The sequence below is a fragment of the Temnothorax nylanderi genome, unplaced genomic scaffold (genome assembly GCF_030848795.1).
Source record: "Temnothorax nylanderi isolate EJ_2023f unplaced genomic scaffold, tnyl_v1.0 TNYL_tig0006_pilon, whole genome shotgun sequence".
Lineage (NCBI taxonomy): Eukaryota > Metazoa > Arthropoda > Insecta > Hymenoptera > Formicidae > Temnothorax > Temnothorax nylanderi.
In genome coordinates, this window is record NW_027249068.1 from 3,101,966 (window position 1) to 3,127,304 (window position 25,339).

General features: G+C 32.8%; 1 protein-coding gene across 3 annotated transcripts in view; it reads left to right on the forward strand.

Moving 5' to 3' along the window:
- Window positions 1-25,335, forward strand: part of LOC139779932 (uncharacterized) — a 34,219-nt gene extending 8,884 nt beyond the window's left edge. For all 3 annotated transcript variants that reach the window (XM_071718467.1, XM_071718470.1, XM_071718459.1), the window contains 5 exons: window positions 13,588-13,695; window positions 14,451-14,615; window positions 15,461-15,558; window positions 19,979-20,141; window positions 20,686-25,335. In XM_071718467.1, coding sequence (XP_071574568.1) covers window positions 13,588-13,695; window positions 14,451-14,615; window positions 15,461-15,558; window positions 19,979-20,141; window positions 20,686-20,936 — 785 coding nt within the window. In that variant the 3' untranslated portion in view covers window positions 20,937-25,335. The remainder of the gene's footprint in view (window positions 1-13,587; window positions 13,696-14,450; window positions 14,616-15,460; window positions 15,559-19,978; window positions 20,142-20,685) is intronic.
- The last annotated feature ends 4 nt before the right edge of the window (window positions 25,336-25,339 follow it).

Consider the following 25,339-nt stretch of genomic DNA (forward strand, 5'->3'; position numbering starts at 1 on the left):
TAGTCTGCGTGCGCGGGAGTCTCGTTTACCGGTGCGAAGACTCTCGTTCATAACGGAGTACGATGCATTATCATAAGAATTCTTCGTTTTGTTGAATGCTTTTTTACGACGTTGAGTTACGAAATATCCTCAAATTCGGTTGACATTTCTTAAATTTCATTATTACGCAAATTCTAAAGTAATTTAAGACCAAGTTTTTCCGACCAATATACATTGCAATGCGATAAAATGCAACAACGGATGTTAAAATATTAAAAAAAAAGCTAAATCTGATAATAAATTAATATATTTTTTTACAATAATAATGTATCTTTGATAATAATTATCTTACAATATTATTATAGACTAGTTAATATTATGACAAATAAGTAATATAAAATATAAAATATATTTCGTACCACTAAAATAATTTCTCAATTATAAATAGTAATGCCTTTTCGATTATTCTATTTTTTTTATCTCCAAGAAAGATCTAACTTGTTTATTGTCTTCTTACGTAGTAAAAAAGATTTTTTAATATGACTTTATCTCTTCTATCATATGCTCATTTCAAAATAATAAGACTTCAAACGACTTGCGACATTTCTTAACCTTTTCATAATTTTTCGAGCAATAAACATTTCTAAATTTGTGTATTTCTTTTAAAGAAAAATAACAGCTATGCATATTAAAGCAACTATTCTTGTTTCAATTTCCATTATTGTATATGTTAGGGAAGACCGGGGGGGCTCGTTGGCACAAAGGGCAAGTTGATGGCAATGTGTATCATTTATGTACTTATGGCGACGCCTCTTGTATCCTTGTTTTATAAGAAAAAAAATCACATTTTCTTATAAAACTGCAGAAGAATTACAAAATCTTTACGCATGCACAATTATTTCCCTAGCATAAATAGTGGAAACGCATCAGGAAAGTCGTCTATTTTCTCCAGGACTCCTTTGTCTCCACTATATTAAGCCCCTATAATTATCACGAAGGATAAGCTAGGCAACTATCTGTAATTGATATGAAAAGCGAGCGTAATGTAACCTCCTGTACCGTACCTATATAAACGCGCATTGAGCGTTGACTGTACTCTCGCAGGTTACATGGTGTTCGTATGTATTCGCTATATAGTCCATAGTAATGCACATTCCCACCATTTCCGCCGGATGTTGAATTCCCGGAGAACTTCTCCGAGGTAGGTAAACGCGATTTATCGTTTGAGAATTCCGCACATAGGCTGCCGTTCGCAACATTTGCATCGCGAAACCTAACGTCATCGTTTAACTTTGCAATTAACCATCTATGCAACTTCTCTCGGCATTAATAAAATTTTACGTAAAATTCATTGTAAAACATAATTTTTTAGTTAGGTTAGGTTAGGTTACAGCAATTTTACAATATAAAATTAAAAATTTACAAACTGTATCGAAAAAAAAAGTAGAAGATGATAATAGTTTTACTTCTTTTTCTTAATGCGACTTGTGGTTAAACTATTTTGTAATCACATCAATGTAATATTTTTATGAAATAAGCAGACAGAGTATTTTATTATAGATGAATTTATGATACAAAGATGAAAGCTGTTCCTATATGTTATTATATTATAATTTCTAATTACTATTATTACCGTTATTACAACATTAATATCATAATATGATACACCTACTCTTTTCAACTGTAATTATAATACATCACCCACACGACAATCGCTATGCATTGCCGAAACTTCTCGCATTATCTTCAAAACTTATTCGCTTCACATATATCTATAAGCGTGTAATATAATAGCAAACGCCCACGCAGGAATTTGCCGTAAGAGAAATTCTTGGGATTCTATAAATCTCAAGACATGGATATTTGAATAAGTAAAATACGTCGGCACTGACGTAAATGCATCTTTATTGAAAATGTTCCTATCAATGTATATTTGTGTGTATTCTATCTTGCTCCAATGCTCTTCAATTTTCGCGTACCAAATTAATGACAGAATTATTCAATTGGAGAGACGTTAACAATAAATATTAATGATTATCGAAGAAATCGCTTTTGTTATTTAATTAGTTTATAAGATTTCCATTTTCTCTCGTAAATTAAAGTTAAATTGAAGTTATTAAAGTAAAGTAAATTCGTGAAATCGTGAAATTATGAACGATTAGATTAATTAGACATTGGCCCGTATTCATAGTCGGTTCTTATTTCAAGACCGTCTTAAGTAATGTTTTAAGATGCTAATACGGCTCTATGATTGGTTCATGACATCTTAAGATTGTACTTAAAACGGTCTTAAATATAAGAACACCGACTATGAATACCGGCCATTAATATTATAATCTTGAAATCGAAAAATATAAATTTGACATAAATGTAATTTACATTTTTCTTAAATAATCAAAGATTACTACAGATCAACAAAACAGTATAAATATCCTCGCTATTATTATCCTCTATATACGCACTCTTTTATCCACCATATGTATCAGATTAACCGGGCTTGTGTGTGTGTGTGTGTGTGTGTGTGTGTGTGTGTGTGTGTGCGCGTGTGCGTGCGTGCGTGTTGAGGTTGAAATATGCAGTAGCCTCTACTAAATCCACGCACAACATGCGCGCGCCATAATTGTATTGCGAATCGTACAGTAACTTACGTCAATGAATTTCGGCCATTGTGTCGCAATTCAGCCCGGTGGTTACGACGGATATCGCGATTTGCTTTGTAGACGATAAAATGGATCGCGTTGCGATTGTAGCTGTGGCATATGTATATCGAACGCAAACGATACGATTGACGACGCCCATGCTTCCTCTCATATTACATTATCGCGCACCTTCGCGATGTGTATTTTCATACATTACTCATGCATAACACGGAAATATCGCAATCGATATAGCAATTAGGACATAATGAACACAAGCGTGAATGGAGTTATTTCTAGAAACGCAATCTATCTTACTAAAAAAACTTAAAACTTTTCTTTTCTGTTAACACATTTGCAACCTCTGACGTAATTTCACATCATTTTAAGATCTTGTAGCTGATTGCCGCTGACGTTATTTTATAGTACTTATAGGAAGGCGGATGATTTTATAACTCGTATTTATGACTACTGCAGCTATCTAACAATAAATTGATTTTAAGTTTGTCAAAATGAACATTTAAATGGAGTTAAAATAAATTTTAATCCGAAAATAAAACAAATTTGCATACGGCTCATATAGTTTTAACTGTTTTAAGTCGCGCGCTAGAATCGCCGGCTGCGCGAAAGTGTTAATATAATATCTAAATAAAAATAAAATAGCATTCGCTATATGTTAAAGTAATAAAAAATATAAATTGCCTATTATTGTATAAAAAAAACTAATATTATTGCAATGTTTTCTTAATTATAATGTTCTCCTTTCTACGTACGATGACTGTAAAATACATTGTAAGTGTACACGGAAAGAACGAATTTTTCTCAAGTATCTAAAAATTTAGCTAGATACAAATTTGAAAATAATTTTGTTGCACTATCAAAATAATTATGTAGAACTCAAACTAATTGCTAAAATGTCAAAATTTTTTACATTATTATTATACTTCAGCGACCTACTATAATTAAATGTTCAGAAAAGTCATGAGATTTTTTTTTTTGAGATAACTGACGGATATGGCGCGATGCATATTTCACAACGATTGCGATGTGTTGCGTGGGCAAGCTACACCCAGGTCATGGTTCGCGTGTTCGTGCCAATCGTGACGCCAAGATCTGCAGGATGTCATGCCGATAATAGTCCGTATTTAACATAGATCGGTGCCATTACGACGGTTAATCGTTAGAACGACAAGACATCGTCCTCTAGTGACTTTGCATTTTCTATATTCTTCCTAGATTGTGTGTGTTAGGGGCCAAGATCATAGTAATTATATATGTATAATGCTCGCTTGTAGATAAAAATAATTATTTTATAGGTTTTGTTCATACTATTATATACTATTACGCGATTTATATTATATAATACATATAGGTACACAATGGAAACATCATCGCATTTGCCACATTGCATCTTTATTGCGAAATGTGTTATTTCGTGACACATCGTGCCATCCGATTTTACCGGATATTTCAGCGAAAAATCATTGTATAGACCTTGTACACCGGATATAAACTACACAGTATTCGACACATGCCTGTCATCTATAAAATATAACTGCATTTTTTTGCTATTTATGACGCAAGCGAAAGTATGAGCTGATATTGAAGCTGGTGAATGCGCGCGAGCTCACTTACATTATAACGATGTAGTAGGTACTGCATACGTTACGGTATGTCATGCATTCGGAAGCGAACTGATACAGTGCATCTCTGTGCGCCATTTACTCAATTTACTGTAATAAATAATGATTGATGGAAATAAACTGGAGGAATAGATATTCACAGATGAATAGGTTTTGATCAAATTTAAATACTGTTAAAAACAACTTTTACATAATTATGATCATTTTAACATCGATGAATTGTTTAATATTTTTTCGATATTAGTTGCGATATTTATTATTTTGTCTATAAAATATTTGTTTAGAGCATTACTCATATTCACTTCCTTCTATGCATTCTCATTTTCTATTATTTATATTTATTTTTAGTAATTTTAAATGATTATATTTACGATTTATTCGATATCAGTCTTCTTGAATCTAATCTAACACATTTCTGAAATAGTTGATTCATAATAATTAAATAAAAATTGCGGGACATTTTAAAAATTCTCCTCTTAATCGTCAAGCATGCACGTGTGAAGAGATACAAAAATCATAGTCTCTGGTCTCTTGATATATACGATATATCAGACAAGATGAGAAAGATACACGTAGAAATAAAACCATATGTGAGTCGAATATGAAAAAGAAAATACTGAAATAATCCATAAAAGCATCAGGTCTTTTCACGTTTTCACGCCGGATAACGTAAGCTACTTAAGCTTCCGGCGGAACAAAAGAGCGAAATAGCTATAGCTGCAAAGCCAGACTGAATTGGACATTTCCTTGGCAGCAATATTTTTTCGATGGATATCTCTTGAGAGGGTGTGTAAGCCGATATCTCTCGTAAGTTATGAAACGGGAAGAACGTTACATGAATTGCCACTACCCGCCCGAGGACGTCCATTTATATTGGAAGGGGATAGCCACTTTATCGTCGCACAAGATTAAAGACACGACAATGTAATTGACTCCGTCTATGTTGCTGTATTATATGTCATACGGTAAAAAAAAAAGATATAACGGCAAATCACAAGAGACGCAATAAATAACTTAACAAAGAATAACAGAGTTATTCCATCGATCAGCGAGATATCTTGCGTCTCTTACAATTAGTTTTTCAATTGCTAGTTTTATTAATGTTTTAATTTTAATTTTATTTACCCATATCTCTATAATCACAATTCTAAAAATTTTCTGTTTTCTCAATCTCAAAAATTATTTGTTTTACTACAATAGTATAGCAAGCTTTAATATGGATATTCAGATATGCCTTTGATCGGGGTGAGGCCAAAATTTCTCACAATTAAATTACACGTTGTAATTGTAATTTGCCTAATGCGTTACATTGTCTAGACTCTAGACTGCGCCGCGGCGCGGCGCTGTAATAAATTGATTAATGAGTTCGATGAAAATGCGAAACGCGATGTTGAAGACATTTCTCGATTTTATTATAGCTTTATACAATGAATATTGCTCCTAAAAATGGTAAGTGGCATATTTCCACGACTGTGAGTGTGATCGTGTGCAATGTGCTCCTTTCACCGCGGGCGGAAAATAGCGTGTTGGCTATATTTACGCACTATATTATCGCGGTCTTTTCATTCAAGCACGCGTAACATTTCTTCATTCACGGCATAGTATTTATTAAGTATTATCGCGGTAATCCACTGTTTATCGGTGGTACTGATCCGACCAAAAAAGAAACCCCAATTAAAACGTAGGAACGGCACAGTTATCATTATTAGTACTAAAATTGTTCTTTTATTCTGAACCAGCACGTAAAACTGGAATTTTTCTAGGTAACAATACACGCCTTCATTCACACCTACGCGAAACGATATTAATATGTAGTTTCTAATGGTGCAACTAAGAGGGATATGTAAACAATAAAATTATGGCGGAAAAATTACTGTATATGACGTATACATTATAAGCCTAGTTATTATTTAAGCCTTTGTTATTATTTAACCTTTAAAGTGATACAGAAATAATATTATAAAATCCACTTTTCCTTAAGAAAATGCATTTATTTATAGCTCGAATACTATTGAAACATTTTTTATTTTATATTTTATAAAGCTTTTCTTATGAAAAAATATTATTTATTTGAATTCACGACTTATGTTGCAACTTGATAACTTAAAAATGTTTGACGCAAAAAATTTCTGGCTACTGGATATATGATCAGCAATAAATTGTCTTTTTGCTCCGCGTCTTTGACAAGAAAGAAAATGAAATTTTCTTGGTTCGATGATTTAACGAAGTGATCGAATCAATCTAATGTTACACCGCTATTAATACGTTGCGGACCAGACATTTGCTAACCGTATCAAGTAGCCAGTTATCTTTTTGCGTCAAATATTTTTAAGTTACTTATGGGGTTTGTTCGCAGTTGAAAATCGCTGTTATGTTACTGGGTAATAACTGCTTTTGATGCTTTTGATTGATAAATAAAAAACGCGAGATATCTCGTCATCCATCCGTAATATGTTAAAATGCAAAAATCAGTTTTCCTTACATTTCAGGTAAAGAATATATTAATATATTTTTGCATGTATTACTGCACTTACACTTGAAAACAACATTCTTCTTGCAATACCATCTGCGTCTACTTTATTCCTATCTTTTGTTCTTGTTTTGAACGTAGACATTTCAAGCGCTCTTCAACTTACAATTATAACAAGTACAACTGTATTAGCTCTAATTAAGTGTATTCTTCGCACAATCATCACTATAAATGTTGGATGACTTGGTATTTGTTCTAGTAAAGTTTTATTTATTGCAATTAGACATAAAATTTATGATTCCAAATTTAATGTAGAAAGGACATATTTATTTTAGAAACAAGCAATATGCGGTCGTAATAAATATCCCATGCAATAACTATTAAATATTGTATAATTATTTATTATTTTCTGAAATGAGCTTACAATATACCTATATAGTCTGTCAAATATTTTTGTTTTTTAATTACATTAGTTGATTCTACAGAAAGTTATTGTAAGTTTCGTAATAGATCTGAACCAACACAAGCGGTAAATAACGTATTGCATATTATTTCTTTTAATTGCTTAAATTAATTTTTAAATTCTATGTAATAATAATACTTAATACTTTTATAATATCTTATCTTAGTTAGAATGTGACATTTATGTATATATTTAGTTTTTAAATTAAAATTTATTAGCAAAAGGAATTATGATGTTTGAAGATAAAAATCTTAGGTAAAACAAATCAATTATTAAAAATGATTTAGTAATTTTGATTTTGAACTACAAGAATGTAGTTATTTATGAACTATTTAGTGCTTTAAGCGTCTTTAGTAGGACTCTCTTGCATTCTTATGTTACACACAGCGCGATATATCTTAAATTTCTCACAGAGAACAAACTGATATCTGACGCGGTAATAACGCGAACGAACGATCTGTTTCAAGAGTATCACACACTAGATTCCATAGCACTACCCACATATTATACGTTTCATATGGATTTGTTTGGTATGCACGTGAGATTACAACGATGTGATAATTTATATTGCGAATATCGCGCGAATATTACACATTTAGGTTTACATATAATAAATATATGTTGGTCGCGCCGTCGGGGTAAGTGCGCGGATCGTATTCCGTGATCCATCCCGGATCACACAATCATCGTATAATCATAACCGCATATTTCCACATGGATATTCATCTCAATGCATGCCGAGTGCAACGGTGTTAATTTCAGACCGAGATTCTTGTGTTAATATTATTCGCAACGAGAGATCGTGGCGCGGCGCCCCCGCCCTCCTCTTTCGACTTTCGGAAACATTTTGACATTTAAGGACAACTACCATTGTTACAATAGTTTATAATTGAGATAAAACTCGCTTTTAACATCCTCTATCACGTACAGTTTGCATCTTATAGAAGCAACGAATTTTAACACTTTTCAGCCATTCAATTAAAATTAATTGCGATTGGTATACATTTTGTGACATGTAATTTTTTCTCACCGTTTATAATATATTATTGATTGTCATATTATTTTGTTGAACCACTTAAAACGAGATTTATAACACAAATCCAATAAATGTTGTAAAATAGATAATTTAAATTACTAATTGTTGAAGTGTAATTTTAATTATTATTTTACAAATCAGTAATGAGAGAGATAGAAGTATCGTTGAAGAATTTACACTATTACTAGGAAAGGATTTGGCAATCTTAAAATAATAAATTTTTTTTTTAAGAAACCATACAATTGTTTAATATCTGCGTATGGCTTTGAATAGTGATTATATTATTTAATCAAGTTCAAGTTGTAATTAATTATAATTTTGCAAACAATACAAATCGATCGGTACCCGTTTGAATTCGAAGCCATTTGTGAAATGTATACGCACCGTATATGCACCACACGCCACGAACGCATAATCATAACCAACGCGAAGGATTGCATAACATATCGCGAGAAGGCTTTAGGCGGAGTTTGAATCATAATAACATACAGCGACCAGATTGTTATTTACCGAAACAAGTCGATAAATACACATGATAAATATGTCGCGCATAATACTAGAATATTCCGATCAACATACATACTTAGGTTGTAATCGGCTAATTCCAAGAACTAAAATCAAATAATTATAAGAAATAAGACTATATCTTATAATTAGATTATATTAAAGATAAAATAACATTTTTTTAAATACCTTTGTTAATGTTACAATGTTATTTAATATGTCGCCTAATATAAATTGTGAAATACTAACAAAACTAGGATCTCTCTAAACTCTAAAGCATTCATAGGCATCCGTTGAAATTATTACGCACGTACAAATTACGTAGAACATGTTTACAGTTGGCGTGACTAACGTCAGCGGAACCATTAGCGAATTCAATGTGGAAGTACAAACGTGCTTGACCTTTTAATGTATGAACGAAGCCGCGTGGGTGTCCGCACCACCGTACACTACCTATTTTCATCTCATTTGTGGTAAGAGCATCGGTTTGTCTTATTCCGTGCACAGGACAACGGCAAATGGAAAGAAAAATTTAATTAACGATGCACGACGTTGTCGCATCATTTTTAACGGGTAGCATTGTGCTGCATATTTGCTATAGAAATGCATGTACATCACGAGTGTAAGATGTCAGCGTTCTAGCGAGCGCATTATGCGATGATTAACTTTAGGGTACTGCTTTAAATTAATAAACATTTGAACATTATAGAGAGATTACTACATTATAATAATTATTGTCACATGATATATGTATTTCAGAATCACAAATTAGTAACTGATAAATACAAAAGAAATATAAAGCATATGCTAATTGCAAATGCTTATACGAGTAACCATTAGGTTTTTTGTGATTTTATAACAGAGAGAGAGAGAGAGAGAGAGAGAGAGAGAGAGAGAGAGAGAGAGAGAGAGAGAGAGAGAGAGAGAGAGAGAGAGAGAGAGAGAGAGAGAGAGACTGTGCCATGGGCATTTTAAAAATAATAAATAACGGTGCTTATAATTATTGCGCAGCTAGCCGCTAGAAATGTAATTAGTAAGAAGATTGAATTGACAAACTGTAGACGATTGTAAAACTTTGTAGATAGTTAAAATGTGCATAGAATTTTTATTTATTAATTGAATATGTAATGATTGGAGATAAATAGGACCGCTTTGTGTATTAAGATTATCTAAGCAGAATATAAAAATTTAGTTACCAATAATAAAATGTATGCTAATCTAATTATCGCGTATTAATTATATTGATCAAACGTGAATCGCGTCATGATATCACATTGTTATATGTTCTCTCTGACACAGAACGATATATCGATAAAAAAATCTATGCTATTTACGAAAATAAAGTAAAAATAAAAAATCAAGTGATTGAAAAACTGTTTGCGATAAGACTCGACCATATGTTTATGATAAATAAATATATTATCTCTATTAATATAATAATAGCTATTAGTATAATAATAGCTATTTGTAATTCGATATATCTTTTGTGTGGGGATATTGTCTTTTTTTCTGAGAAACCTATTACTTTAGTGCAGTAAAGATACCGCGAAGAAAGGTAATATCCAAGTGTGGCGAATGCAGATGAATGAAGTGCGTTTTTGTAGACATGAGAAATTGCAGCACGGAATCGCAAACCTATATACCGACACAAGAGTACGTTGATGCACTTCCGATTCTGTTGCATAACATAACGCGTTGTAAAAGTAAGACAAATTAAGAAGCTCCATTGTAATCTTTGTACTTTTAAATTCGTCTTAAAATTATCTCATACGATTTTGTGTTTGATCTTATTCATGGATCGTTAACTCCTATCACCATGCTAGTGTTTGAATATCGAGATAAACGGATCGAAATTATACATATATTCTTGTCACGCATCAAGAGAATTCGTTACAAATATATATTTTTGCATATGCTCTTTCAATAGTTATGGATTTTACGCAAACTTGTTTGTCGCTTGAGCATGCGCTATTAAAATAGGACGAGATGAAGCAACTATGCGCGCCAAACAAGATAAAAAATAATCTATTCAAATTTAATATTTAATATTTATATTTTCGTTAAAATTCAGTTTTTATTTCTTTTAGAAAGATGTTACGAATAAGAGTCAAATCTCTGGTACTATAACACAGAAGGTAATCTTTGAATTGCGATTCGTTCGAAATCTTTTTATAGAACAATATATTAATTGTTATGCTTCATATTATACATTTTGCAATATAGAATGAAAAACGGCAATTGGTTCCATATTATACATGAGTATGTCTCATTAATATTTACAATTCTATCCCAATTGATCCCAATATTTTTAGATGTATAACGGTTGATATTAATTTATTATTGCATATACGATTCTTAAATGTTTTATATTGGAAAAAAACATGGACTTTATGAGAGATGTGAAGACATTTTTACCTTTACGGGCATTACATTTCAATATAAAATGATATGGAAAACGATATAAAAAATTACGCGTGCCTCGATCACGGTATAGGTAGATGTCAAAAGATGTCGTTTTAATTAAATTTTTCCAACTTTATGGAAGAAATGTGTATAGAGATACGTCCTATTTAATCCATTTTTATATTTTCTTGCATATAAATAGAAGCGCTAAATATAATGTTTGAAAGCTCGCTGCTATAATGACAGTATAACGGTATAGTTTTCTTAAGCGTTGTCAAGGCATATAGGTGCAAGATTTTCATAATGAAAATATTTGTATTGAAAAAATATGTATTTATACGTATAAATTTTCTTAAGGACCAGTAGATGAATATTTATATTTTTAACTTTGAATTATTATTCAATAATAAATTGAATTTTCAATAATAAATAAATAAGAAATATAAATTTTTTCATTTAAAGAAAATTTTAAAGTTTAACTATGTAAAATTTCTGTGTGCCTCTAGCAGTGCGAGGAATCGCGAAACGCCGTCAATTACAACAGAAGCGCATTAATATTCTTAATTCCGCTTGAAAACATGCATCAAGCCTTTCAAAGTGCATTAGGCGACTTTTGAATGCGTCGCGTCGTTAGATATGCACCGCCAAATAATTATGCGTCTATGCGTCTGTGCGTCTATATCGACGCAACATATTCTCCGAAACATGTCTCAAGGCGTGAACAATTTATATCTTGAGTTAAAATAAAAAGTAATTCTAGACTCACCGGTACACGATGCGGCAGACTTGGCGGACTTGGCGGACTTGGAAAACTTGGAAGAGCGCGCGCGTTAATCTATAAAATACCACATATCTCAAATTACAGAAGTCTAAAGTAATTGATATATTTTTTAAAATGATTATTACTTGCATGAAACTTTTTCTTCATCTTACAAGCAGATATATTTGTAATAAAATAGTTAGAAAAAATTTTGAAAAAGAATCTTTTTTTCGTATAGCATAAACTTTTATAATATTTGATAAGCACAAGTTTTCAATTTTTATATAAATAATCCAAACAATCATAAATCTTAAATACGTTAGGAGAAAATAATAAACACGCATTATATTATAGATATAATGATGCAAAATGTGGCAGATACATACAAAATGTATCATGTAAACAAACGACATCGCGAAGACAAACGACAAACGACAAACGATTAATTCCGCAGCTAACGAGTAATAAATAAGTGATAAACTAGTCTCACCTTAATCACGATCGCTCCGCGCTGTCTACTCCGATGCGCGACCTCCTCCTGATATAGCACTCACATGACATAATACTCATTCGCGCGAAGATACAGTTATAATTACGATTTACGATCAATCGCGATCGCGCATTGCACTTATATTAGTGCACTCATTAGCGCGGTACGCTTAAGCCCGGTCTACATAGGCCGCAGTTCGCAAAACGCAAGACACACGCACAGTCTACATGTCAATCTAACCTCTATACAGAAAGAGGCTTATGACGATTGCGTTACACGCGTATCGTGGCGCTTTACATTTGTTGCACTCGGTACTCGGTACTCTCGACAGTCTCGACCCGCGTTTTGTTACATCACGATAGAAGAATAACGTGAGGAAATTGTAAGCGCTACGATCTGCTCTCGACACATCACACGCGTGACGCGACGCGACGTCTCTACTCCTCTACGAATGACGTGATTGACCGGATTGACGTGCTGGTAACAAAGGGCTCGCGGAAAGAAGCGGAATTCGAAAATCGCGCGGACAACTGGATTCGCCAGCGCCAGCCGTCAGCCGCCATGACGATCAATGTTAGGGCTATTGACCTAACTCTAACCGAAAGCTACGCTTTTGCGGAAAGTACTTTTTGCATTTTGAATAACAAATATATATGCTGATATTATAGAACATTTAGTATAAAATGATGTTATATATCTATAATGTATATTATGAGATGAATGTGAAGTTACTACAAAACTCCGTTTACGCAGCGAAGAATTATCGTAAGTTACTACAAAAGTATAACGTGGTATAACGCTCGCGTAAACATAGTACTATTCCACAAACGCGCTATAACGCTACGTTTATTATTTTTTATTGTTTATATAAATTTAATCACCAATGGGAAAATTCTCTAGTTAACATTTTTCTCTACTATTAAAAATTGAAATTATATATTAATTCGATAAACTAGTTTTTCTATAATTTACAACTCACAACAGATGGCGGTCGATTGCCCGAATCAAATAGCTAATTTAGCTATATTAAATTATGCATTTGAAGAATTAAGCCCGATAGAGGTTACACTATTTTATTAATTGTTAACAAAATCGTGTTCAAATGGAATCGCGTAGCTTTTTTACCAGCGTATTCGCCGGTAAAGAAAAGGAAATAAAATTTTCATCATATTCGATTCTTAATTCCCATTTATGTTGTTACAGCTGGCACTGCCGCGGAGAAGGGTTACTTCGGACCATGGAGACAATGTAAACTCCTTCTTTATGGACGTGAGTGGTGCGGCCAAAGCGTCTCCAGGTTCCAACCAGTGTGTGAGTTTCATTTTACGTGTGACTGAAAAAAGTGCTGATGCTTTTAATGCCATGGCTTCGCCGCGCCGCGCCGCGCGCCGGATAGGAACGATTTTTCCTTTCCTCAATATCTCTATGGCCTAATTCTGATGCTATGATAAAAAACAAAATAATAATAATAATCGAATGACAATCCTATATCAGATATCTAATATTATGAGATCGCGCGTGAACAATGTTGATTGCTAAATGGTTCTCTGTAGAAAATTAACGGAAAAGATAAATCGCGACTATTTATATACTTTTTTCAACCTTTCCTATGCATTTAAATGTGTGGAATATATTATGGTTTTTGACCGTAATTAATCAAATTAAGAATTAGATGGAACGTTGGCGAATCAGAATTTATAGTTTTAATATTAAGTAATCTTAAATTGAGCAAGGATTATTTACGTTTTACCTCCGTGATGAATTGTTACGACGATAGTTTTATTTTGCTTCTTGAATACTTATTATAAAAAGTCATATAATGCGTGATTCGTTTAACTCGTTTAACATTACCTAATAAAAATCTTGCGATTAATTATTTTCCCGTTCCGTTTCTATTCTTCTATCATTTTCTCGTTACGTTATTACGAAAAACGTATCGTAATAAAGGAGGTGGAGTCACGGGATTATGCAGCGCTAAAAATTCCCACGGCAAGAAAGCTCAATGCGAGTCCGGGATTACATTGGGATGCAATAGAATTACCATGGAATTCTTTCTTTATTTCCAGTGGCTGTGTGGGTAGCGGGATTAGCCGCCGCTGCCGCCTCTGCTCTTTTGGCGATTCTGGTCGCTTTGGCTGTGCTTCAATTAGCGATGGCCTCCTCCGCGAAACGGGTTGTAATTTCGTACAGTACTGCCCTAATAGGCAAAGTTGCCCTCGCTACATTGGCAAGTGAGTACAAATCAGTGTTCTAATATATTAATTTAAATGAAGAGAGAGAGAGAGAGAGAGAGAGAGAGAGAGAGAGAGATTTTTAAACCGTTCCAATTATCTGCTTAACAAGCAGTATAAAACAATATTTAATTAAACAAAATTATATTTATTTTACAGAGAAATAAAATAAAGTAAATACATTTAAAATAAAATTGTGAAGTATATAGTAGATAGTATATGTGAAAGACTGTGTATATATGCATCTGTTGCGTGTTTATGGTATATTGTATATAGTACTTATTGCATAATTGTGTTATTATGAGCTAAAACTTTGACATGTGATGTATGTGTAAAGAATCCGAATCACGTGCAAGGCATTAAAAGTTCTTTTCATCAGTGCGTTTCACGTAATTTTGCAATAATGCGGACGTATATTAGAATTACCACTTGCTCGCGCTCGTCTACTTACTGGCCTATTTACGAGCCCTTATACGAGGCATCGAATGTCTATGGGAGATTGTATTACAGTAAAGCAATATATTACGATGCCACGATAGTACCATATAATCTTTTTCATTGCATTGACTTCGCAATGACTTCGCATGTAAGTTAAGGGAATATTGGATATATGTATATATATTAAGCCAACCAACGCGTTCGAATCTTTTATTCATATAGTTTTATATCAGTTTCTAATATCCAACAATAATAAACTGTATTATAATTACACATTGAAACTACACAATAAAATTACATATTAAAATATAAAATTATATGGAATGCAATATATATATATCATTTTAGGCGTCTGAATTTGACGACTAAATATTTTATAAATCAATTTGTTTGATATCTCTTTTTAGCGGCATTGTCGATTGTGGCGGCCAGCCTTTTTGCTCTGCAAACGGATGATCGAGCCAATAGCTTTGTCATCACAAGAGGAGAAGCTTTTTACATGCAGGTAAAGTATATTGGCACGACAAAATCTTTGTTATATATATATATATATATATATATATATATATAAATATTTATTTATTTTCCTTCAATTGTATGTATTCTTTGACTGCATGAACAAGAAACTTTCTCTTTTAAATCTTCTCCTTTTTAAATAAATATAATAAAATCAATAAATAAATTTATTTATTACAATATATTAGTACAATATTGCAGTGTACAGTGTGCACATATTATATTATATTATTATTATTATTATTATTATTATTATTATAGGAAATAATAGATTAATAAAAGAATATTAAATAAGAAACAATTAATGATGAGTTAAAGTAGATAATTTATTTTATATTTGGTCATCAGAAGTTTTAACAAAAGTAATGTCAACTATATGCATTGCAAAAAAATTGTTTTTTATTTTTTGCATTTTACTTTTAAAATTTTTGTAATAGTGAGAATCTGCAAAAACTTCAAGTAAAGTAATGATACTTTTGTAGCATATTTTTTAAAATACTCAGAGGAAAATCTCCGAAAAGCTAAAGAAAGCTAAAGCCAGGTAGATGAAAATAACTACGTTGATGTGTTTTATTGATTTGGTTTTCGGGCAATGCGAATTGAAACATTGCCCGAAAACCAAGTCAATAAAATACAGCAAGAAACATCTGACAATGATGCCGGAGGATGGATACTGGTTAAATGTTCAGCGGAGAGACGATATGCATCCTGCGTTGAAGATCACAACTTGAAGACGTTGCTGTTTTCTAAAATATATTTTGAATGACAATGGCGAGAGATTATAATATATATATATATATATATATATATATATATATATTCCTGAGAGATATATATATATCCGACATGATAGAACGGCTGATCTGGAGAATATTTATCAGATACACTAATATTGTACGTAATCCCTATATTCAAGATATTTTCAAGATGTCACGTACAGATTTCCTTCATAATTTTCACATATTTCTTATTCTTCGTTAATATTTTGATACCTTCAATGATTACAAATGTATTTTCTCTTGCATGCTGAACTTATTGAGAGAGAGAAAGAAAGAGATAAGAATCTATTTATTTTTCGAAAGTGACTTATATTCTCTTTTACAGCAAAAGGAAATCTGCAAAGTTGATTTCCTTTTGCTGTTTTCTGTGGGAATTCAACTTGATTGAAATATGCTACGCGAATATACTAAGGTAGATCATTTTGAACTTACTCGCGTCTGCTGTACTTGGTGATACAAAATTTTATACAAAAAGATTAAAAGAGATAAAGGAATGTGAACGATATATCCAGATAACTCTATATACAATTAAATAATATATTGCTATATATTTCCGCTGGTGTGCCAGTGAATTGTCAATCGGCCGAGAAACGTATATGTGACCGGAGAATTAAGCTTAAGCTTAGAAACCACCTGATCGTGAACTGGACTCAGGTGTTTCTTTAAGCCTCTGTTTCTGTCTCCCCACCGATTGCGACTTAGTATGTGTCGGAGCGATACACATAGTTACGACTCATAGATACTTTTAAAACAATGAGCCGACATTGGCGGGCCCGCAGTGAGTGTTTCGGTCTCGATCGTTAATGAACTCGCCGTGTTGTCCTCGTTCTCAGTTTTGCGCGAAGTGAATTTCTTTTGTTCCCTATAGTTGGTCATGTTCAGCCTTTTAGCGTGGAGCGTGGCACACAAGTTCGAGTGTGAACGGTACTTTCTGCTATTCGAAGCCCCGATGGTTATATGTTAATATTGAAAGATTGTTATCGTCGATTACTTTCTTCAGCTCGTAGATAATTGTTGTACGTAAATAATACGTAGATAATACATTTGATCAGTTTTGTGTATTAATTATTACTCATATTTTTTATGAGTAATTTTTAAAAATGCTAAAAAAGATGAAGCATTATCTCTGATTGATTGGTCAGGTCACTGTACAGTACATTTGGCTTGCGATAAGTTTTTCTTCAACATAGAGATCGTTTTATCATTGTGTTAGATACGATGGTATGCTGATGTTTTATCGTCGAAAATACACAATAATGAATAAAAGGAAACGGAGTCTCTTGAAAGGGGCCAAGGACGAAATTGAATTGGACAGAATGAATAAGCAAAAACAAGGCAAGGTAATGTCGTTACTCAAGGAAATTCAATCGAGTTAATGTATTCGTTTTCCCAGTATTTCGCTTCTCCAGTATCATATTAGTGATATTACGCGATATAATAATGTTTAATGCGCAAAATATGTGTAAATGAAAATGACGAAGCTTTTGTTATATTTAAATTTATGATAACTTGATAATTTTACCAATGAAAAAAAGCAATTCTATATTAAGAAATTTATAATCGAGAAATAATAATCTTAAGTTAACTTCTTTAAAACCAAGTTATATCGAAATAATTTGCGGGTAGAAATGCCGCGTAAAAAGATCGCTGAAATGAGCAATTTAAGCGCCGCACATAATCAGCTGCTGTATCTGGTGGACTTTTCTCACGATGCAAATCACACAAAATCATTCCGATTATACATTAACTAATATTCTACAATCTATTCTACATGCTGCTAGTTAAATAACGTGTGAGATGAAAACGCTATAAAAGTCCTCACGTCGTTTGTCGTTTGTCGTTTGTCGTTTGTCGTTTGTCGTGTAAGTGCAATGCAAACGATGCAGCGTGCTCATCCGCGTGAAATGGAGTTTCCGTTGCCCATACAATCTCTCTACATTATCAAGCAAGTTTTTTAAGTATTTCAAGTTTTTATTTTCATTTTTCTACGACTTATTGTTTTCTCTCGGTGTATTTGGTGGTTCTATTGTCACTTTTGTACTTTGACGCGAAAGAAATTCGTCCAACGCGACGGGACATGACCATAGGGAAAATAACCATTGCCTTATTGATAATCGAAAAGGGGTGGTAGATAACATGGACGATGTGAGCATAGTGGTTGCTTGCGTTCTCTTTTATCAGGTCTCTCGCGTATAGGGGAGAGACTGGGGAGAGAAGCTCGTCTCTCGCGCGACGCTCGTCCCCAAGGAGGACAAAAAGAAAGGAGGCAAACACCGGACGACTACTAGATTAATTATAGCGACGGAACGACAATGGCGCGCGCGGCTTCTTTGTTAGCCCTAATTAAATTGTCTCCCCTTCCTCGCGCACTCCTTCCACCATCCATCCACCCAGTCGATCACCACCTACGGATGATGCTTCTTCTCCTCGTATCGATAGTATATAGTATACGCGCGATGAGGATCTCCTAGCCACAGCCTAGCCTCTTTATAGTTACTCGCTCGCCGTGTAAGAAGGAACGACCGAACGACGAGAGAAGAGAAAGAGAAAGACATTTGTTTGTGCTCGACGATAGAGATAGGATGCATGGTGTACAATCGTTTCTTTCTGATTGTGAGATACTTAAGGGACTACGGCATTGCGACATGTATATAGCCAAGTCTCGATTGTGAATCGGTATTTCGATGGAATCGGTAGTACATGGAGAATATGGAGATATTCGCGCCAAATTAGAACAGCGGATTGGGACGGACGGTGTGTCGGGTAATTGGCCTCTGCAAGCCAATTAGTGCGAAAAAAACTAATAAATAATGAATGTGCGATTCTCGGAAAAATAATCACGTGTTGTCCGTAATGTTGGGTCGCGTACGTAAAGTTCAAATCTCGAGCACGTTTGTGACCTTATTTATATTTCATTTTCGAATAGACACATTATCTTATTTCAGACCAAACAATCTAATACGAATGAATCTTTGTCGCAGAATAAAACATCTGTAGACGTAATAGACTTTTTAGTGAATTAATTTTGTTGTTGTCGCGCGTATCAGTAAGTTTACCATACCTATTATACGAGTGGTAAAAGCAATTAAATTCATGTTCTTTCATTTTTCAACAATGTGTTTTAAAAGCGCAGAGTTTTGCTTATTTATTTCATATATGTTGTACTTGTCTAATCAGTATAATATTAAATATATGTATAATTGCAAACAGAACGATTTTACAAGGGATTGTCAGTATGTTCAAAAATTCATTTATTTCATGGTAAACATATTACGCATTAAAATCATACTCTAATACGAATACGTTATAGATTATGAGTATGTCAAAATTTACTTACTTTTAACAATAAATACCTTTTTTATACATATGCTAATTTTCATGCAGATCTCGATATATTACAAAAGTACATAGGATATTTCTAAATTATTGTTTGTAAATATAATTGTTATGTTTTTCGTAATTTACTAGACGAGAAACGTATAAAATGGGCAAGAAGAATTGTGACATTGTGAGATATACTAATTGTAAGAGAAGATGCGATCGCGATATTTTTTACGTTGTACGTAGCTTTGCACGATCGAATTTTGTTCAAAGCACTTTTAGATAGAACGTTTTTATTTATTATTCCAGTTAGTTGCTATCGCCTTGAACTTTGGCGTACTGGTCTCTGCCGTTTACGAGGGTATTTACGCTCGAAGAGGTGGCGACCCAACCAAGATTAGGGTCGTCACGGATCCCCGTGGAGCCACTATAAATAATCCAGGATATCGGGAATATCACCAACCCACGAACGGTAAGCTCGAACTGGACAAGTTAGTGGTCCAATTTCCCAAAATCCACAACCGACCAAATTTCCCTATTAAGTTATAGTTTCTCCGTTCTTTTTTTATATCATGTCGAAATGTCGAATAAGCGTAGACTCACCATACGATTGTGATTAGAGGCATTTAGTTATGATTCAAATTACGAATATCAATTTCATCCGAGAGTAATATAATTGGGAAAATGGATGCAATATATGTGATCTCATTGTCAAGCAAAAAATAAGTTTAAAACTTAAGCACTTAGAATGTGTTATTCATGCGGAAAAGTTAAACACCCGACACACTCCTTATGTTTGTCCACAATAAGGATATTGAAACACAAATGAAGTCGTATTAAGAAAAACGACTCCCGGGCGAAGCCCGGGTAACCAGCTAGTACGTATATATAATAGTTCGATTACATTGTATGATAACATTTCTAATATAAAGGTAATAAACGTTTTTCGACATAAGCGGCATCAAGACTGAAAAGGAGCGAAAAGTAATCGCGGCATTAATTTTATTTCATCGCAGGTGGTACGATCTCGATGACAGACGCCAGCGGCAAGCCGTACGTCGCGGTCGGCGGGGCCGGAAACGGATCGACGGCATCGGTAGCGACTTCTGGTAGCGTGGCTAGTACAGCTTCGCCCCTTAGGAGCTCCCTGAAGAAGCCGAAACCCCTTGGCATTCATAATCCTGGCTTCTCGGCACACAGCCCGACCTTATCGAGGAACGGCTCGCAGAAGAAAGTGCGAATACAGACGCATTCGACGGAAGTTTAGCCGATGCGACGCGACGCGCGACGCTCCTTTGGCACGTTTGTCATCGTGAGAGTTTGCTACGTGATTACAACACCGTCGTCGTCGACGTCGTCGTCATTTAAGGCTGTTGCGATCGACAAGAAATCGAATGGCGATGACAAGACGTCTACTCGAAGTAGTTTCACGTGCATTAACGGTAGGTGGTCTCCAATATTACTATCGTTCATCCGGCGAAAGCGCGATCAAAGATCAAGTCCATGTCGAACGATCTTTGCTGTTTTACCATAGCCGATGAAGCATGAAAGTTTTCCGTCGATGACGTCATCCGTGATTTCGATAATGAGACTTTTAAATGAGCTCCAAAGGCGCGAACTTTGTCTGTAAGTCGTTCGCGAGCGTGGCATATTGTTACGATAACAGAATGTAAATAAATTTATGTTACGAGATCAATAATCGCCGGAACTCTCCGAAGCTACCTGAGTTAAATATCAAACAAATTCAGATCAAATGCGCGATTAATGGTAACTTGTTATAAGTATTAGGATTTTTCCAATTTTTCTACAATATATTTATACGACATTCATTCGTAAGTGGACTAATAGAATGCAAATAAACTATAAAAAGTATTGACGGGAGAGTATAGGATGGACTAAAATAGAAAAATATATTATACATATGTTGAAGAAAACAAAAAAAATTACGATTGTTATAAATATGATGAGTCGTTCTGAACGCAACATTTAAAATATAAAGAAAGTTAAGAAAGCATTACATAACGTAAAATAGTATGCGCGCGCACGTGTGTGTGTGTGTGTGTGTTTGTGTGTGTGTGTAAGTGATAAAAATTCTGATTTAATACCATCCGCGTAATTTTATAAATCTTTCGAAGTGTCGAATAATAAAATTTGCAGGACATATTGCACAGGATATCAGAGTATCAATTGCATAATCCCATAAATAAATACTTGAGATTAAATTAATAAAGTCGACATTAATTCAAATGTTGATAAATGTCTGAAATATCTGTCATTACAAGTCACTCGTATAAATTTACAGTAACCAAGCAAAAATCGATTTCAATACTAAAATACATTACGATAAAAATATAAATTTTACAAAATAAAAATAGGGAAAAAAATTCTTCTAGCAAAAATTAATGTATTTTATTGCTGATTTATGAAACAAAGACTGTATTCCATATCTTAATGCTCTATATTAATCCATCTTACTCTCTTGCCTTACTAAGTAATTTTACACGCCAAAAAACAAAACTTATAATGAGCTGTTGATAATAATTTTTAAAAATTATTACTTTTTTGTGAAAGTTTATGCAAAAGCATACAATTGATACAAAATTCGTCACGAATTGTATAATCATGAGTCTGTTCTCTATTTTCCATTTGTTTTTGTACATCGAGAGATTTGTTAACCATGTATCAAGAGTCTTTAAATGGAATTAAATTTCCAATTATTTTATTATGAAAACATACATTATTTTGCTTGTGATAAAACATGATTATTTTAGTTACGTTGCTGAAGAAGTATTTTTGATTGTGTAATCGACAAAAATTTTTAATGCAATAAATGACCTTTGCTATCATCATTTAGCGCGACTTTCAATGTCAGAGTTTAAACATTGTCGACATTAAAATGGATAAATTAAGTTGAAAGTTTTATAGTAAGGGATCTCTATATTTGTTACATACTTAAAATCGGAGCAATAGTTACAACTACTTTTTAATGTGACCGTACTGGGTACCATACATCTAACTAAAATTCGATTATTAATAACGATAATGCATTAAAATATTTCTATACTTTTGAAAGCTTAAAGGATAGAGTGAAAAAAATTGTTAAGAAATATGTGTGTGTGTGTGTGTGTGTGTGTGTGTGTGTGTGTGTGTGTAATATATATAAATTTTTACGTAATGTAAGACATACTGCACGGCAATGAACCGTTACCGAATTTTATAATTGACTCATTAAAGATTTTTTTGATCTAATATATAAATATTAATGGTATAATTATATATTATTGTTAGCATTATTAACAGTTTTCCGTCCAATCAAGTACTTTATAATATTTAGCATTAATGTTCATTTATCATTGTTTTGCTGAACGCGTGTTTTATTAAAGTAATATTTATGATACATCACACGCGCGCGGCGCGTATTACGTAGACACTGTTATGTATTTTGAAAATTGTATTATTTGATTTATTTATTATTGAATTTTTAAGTTGCGTAATATACTTTAGTTTAATTAAAAAATGATTTTGTTTGATAAAGGTCAGTTGCATCAATGTCGGTTAACGCTAATTATAATGTAAGATTATAACACTTTACGTGTTACAATGAATTGAATTTTAAAATGGATAAAATTGCAAAAATCAAGCTCTTTTTTATATTCTAAAGAACATAATTTTTATTCTAAATGTAACTTAATAGTTAATCGTTGATTATCACTATTCGGCATAACGGATTGCCGTGATCGAAAGTCGCAAGATGCGTGATATGTTTTCTTTCTTTTTTCTCCTTTCATGTTTTCATGTTTTCTTTTATATTATTAGTTTTAGTAATAGTTTTATTTTTTCTCATCGCGAGAGAAAAGTGAAATTACATAACAGAGCATTGCATCCGTCCAGCCCTACGTAGGCAGCTAGCTGTGGAAACGGCAAGAGAAAGAGAGATATATAAATATATAAATATATATTTATATTTTATATAGTGGTTGTTTTTTAATATAATATAGATATATTACATACATATATATCTGTATATCTATCTATCTGTATTATATATATTAGAGAGAGAGATTGATTGATTGATTTAGAGAGAGAGAGAGAGAAAGAGAGAGAGAGAGAAGTGTGTGTGTGTATATATATATATATATATATATATATATATATATATACACATATTTACGTATATGTATTTACATATGCAATACAAAAGTTTATTATTTGCGTGTCTCGTGTCGTGAAGATCGAGATACACATTTGTTTTTTTTCCATCCGAATAGTATTATTATACTTTATCGCTTATAATTTCTTTCTATTGTAATTATTGTTATTGTACAATCAGCGTATCTTTATTTTTACACAAATATTTATATGACACTGTTCGAGAGCCGGCCTCGTTAAAATGTTCGTGTCACGAATTATCATCATTTTTAAGCTATAGTCTTATCAATCCATCGAGATGTTTTCCTAAATGAATGTTTGTTCATATATGCAAAATTTAATTTATTATGCGGCCCTCACAAAATGGTCGTACGCATGCGAAATTAATCAAATTAGAAGTTAAGTTATAGGTTTATCTGGTAAGTCGAACGTAGCGAGATCAGTCGCGGCTCCCTAAGTACGCAATACGCTTTTGTATCGAAACCTTTGTAAAAGGTACCACCGGATTATTTGTTCCAGTATACCCGATCGCAATCATATCGCAATAATAGGTTAAAATTACTGTGTGGCAAAGATAATTTTTGTATTAAAATAAAAGCAATTTTCAATTTGATTATGTTCTATCACAATAATTATATAATTATAATGAAGGAAAAAAAATATCCAACTTGCCGCTAACCCTTTGAGACACTATAATACAAAAGTCATATCTTCCCTTTAAGAATCAGCTATCTAACTACATGTGATCTACTATTTGATTTGGATAGAGTAGTTGTATAATAAATCTATATCACTTAAAAAACAATATAAAGATACATTTTTCTATCTTTTAAGAAGAAGTAGCTCATGTAACGTTTATTGTCAATTTTTGATAAATGAATAAAATGAAATCTATAGATTGAATGGTTAAATTAGAAAAAAAATTATTTTAAAATACCTGTTTTATGCTGGTGCAAAATTACCACTGCGAATGCATTGTTTCTGTCATCCCACAAGATTGTTGTGACATATTTCGTTTCCTCGTTATCATTCGTACTTAGATAATGTTAATAGTTAACTTCTATTATTTAAATTTTTAGACAGTGAGCCGGTCAATAATGTGTAATCATATATAATGTATATATACTATACGCAGATATCCGTTCACATTTTCTAATGCGAACGATATATTTGTCACATTTGCACCTATATCTATTTGTTAAGTCAGCTGTTTTTGTAAAGTTCGTACGTATTCAATGATATTATTGATAACGTGATATAAAGTAACTCTACACGATCGATATTATTATACAGTATATGTTATATTACGCAGTAGTATTGGTCGTTTAATGATGATGTATTGATATCGTGTTGATATGTCGAACAAATATTAAATATCTACATTAAAATATTATTGGCACAATATATTGCATTAATAATATTGATTGTGTAGGCGTGCTATTTAAGTGCTTGTCAAGCACGGCACATAAGAAATTGGATAATGAACTAGTTTCAATAAAACGCATACATGACTTTTATCAT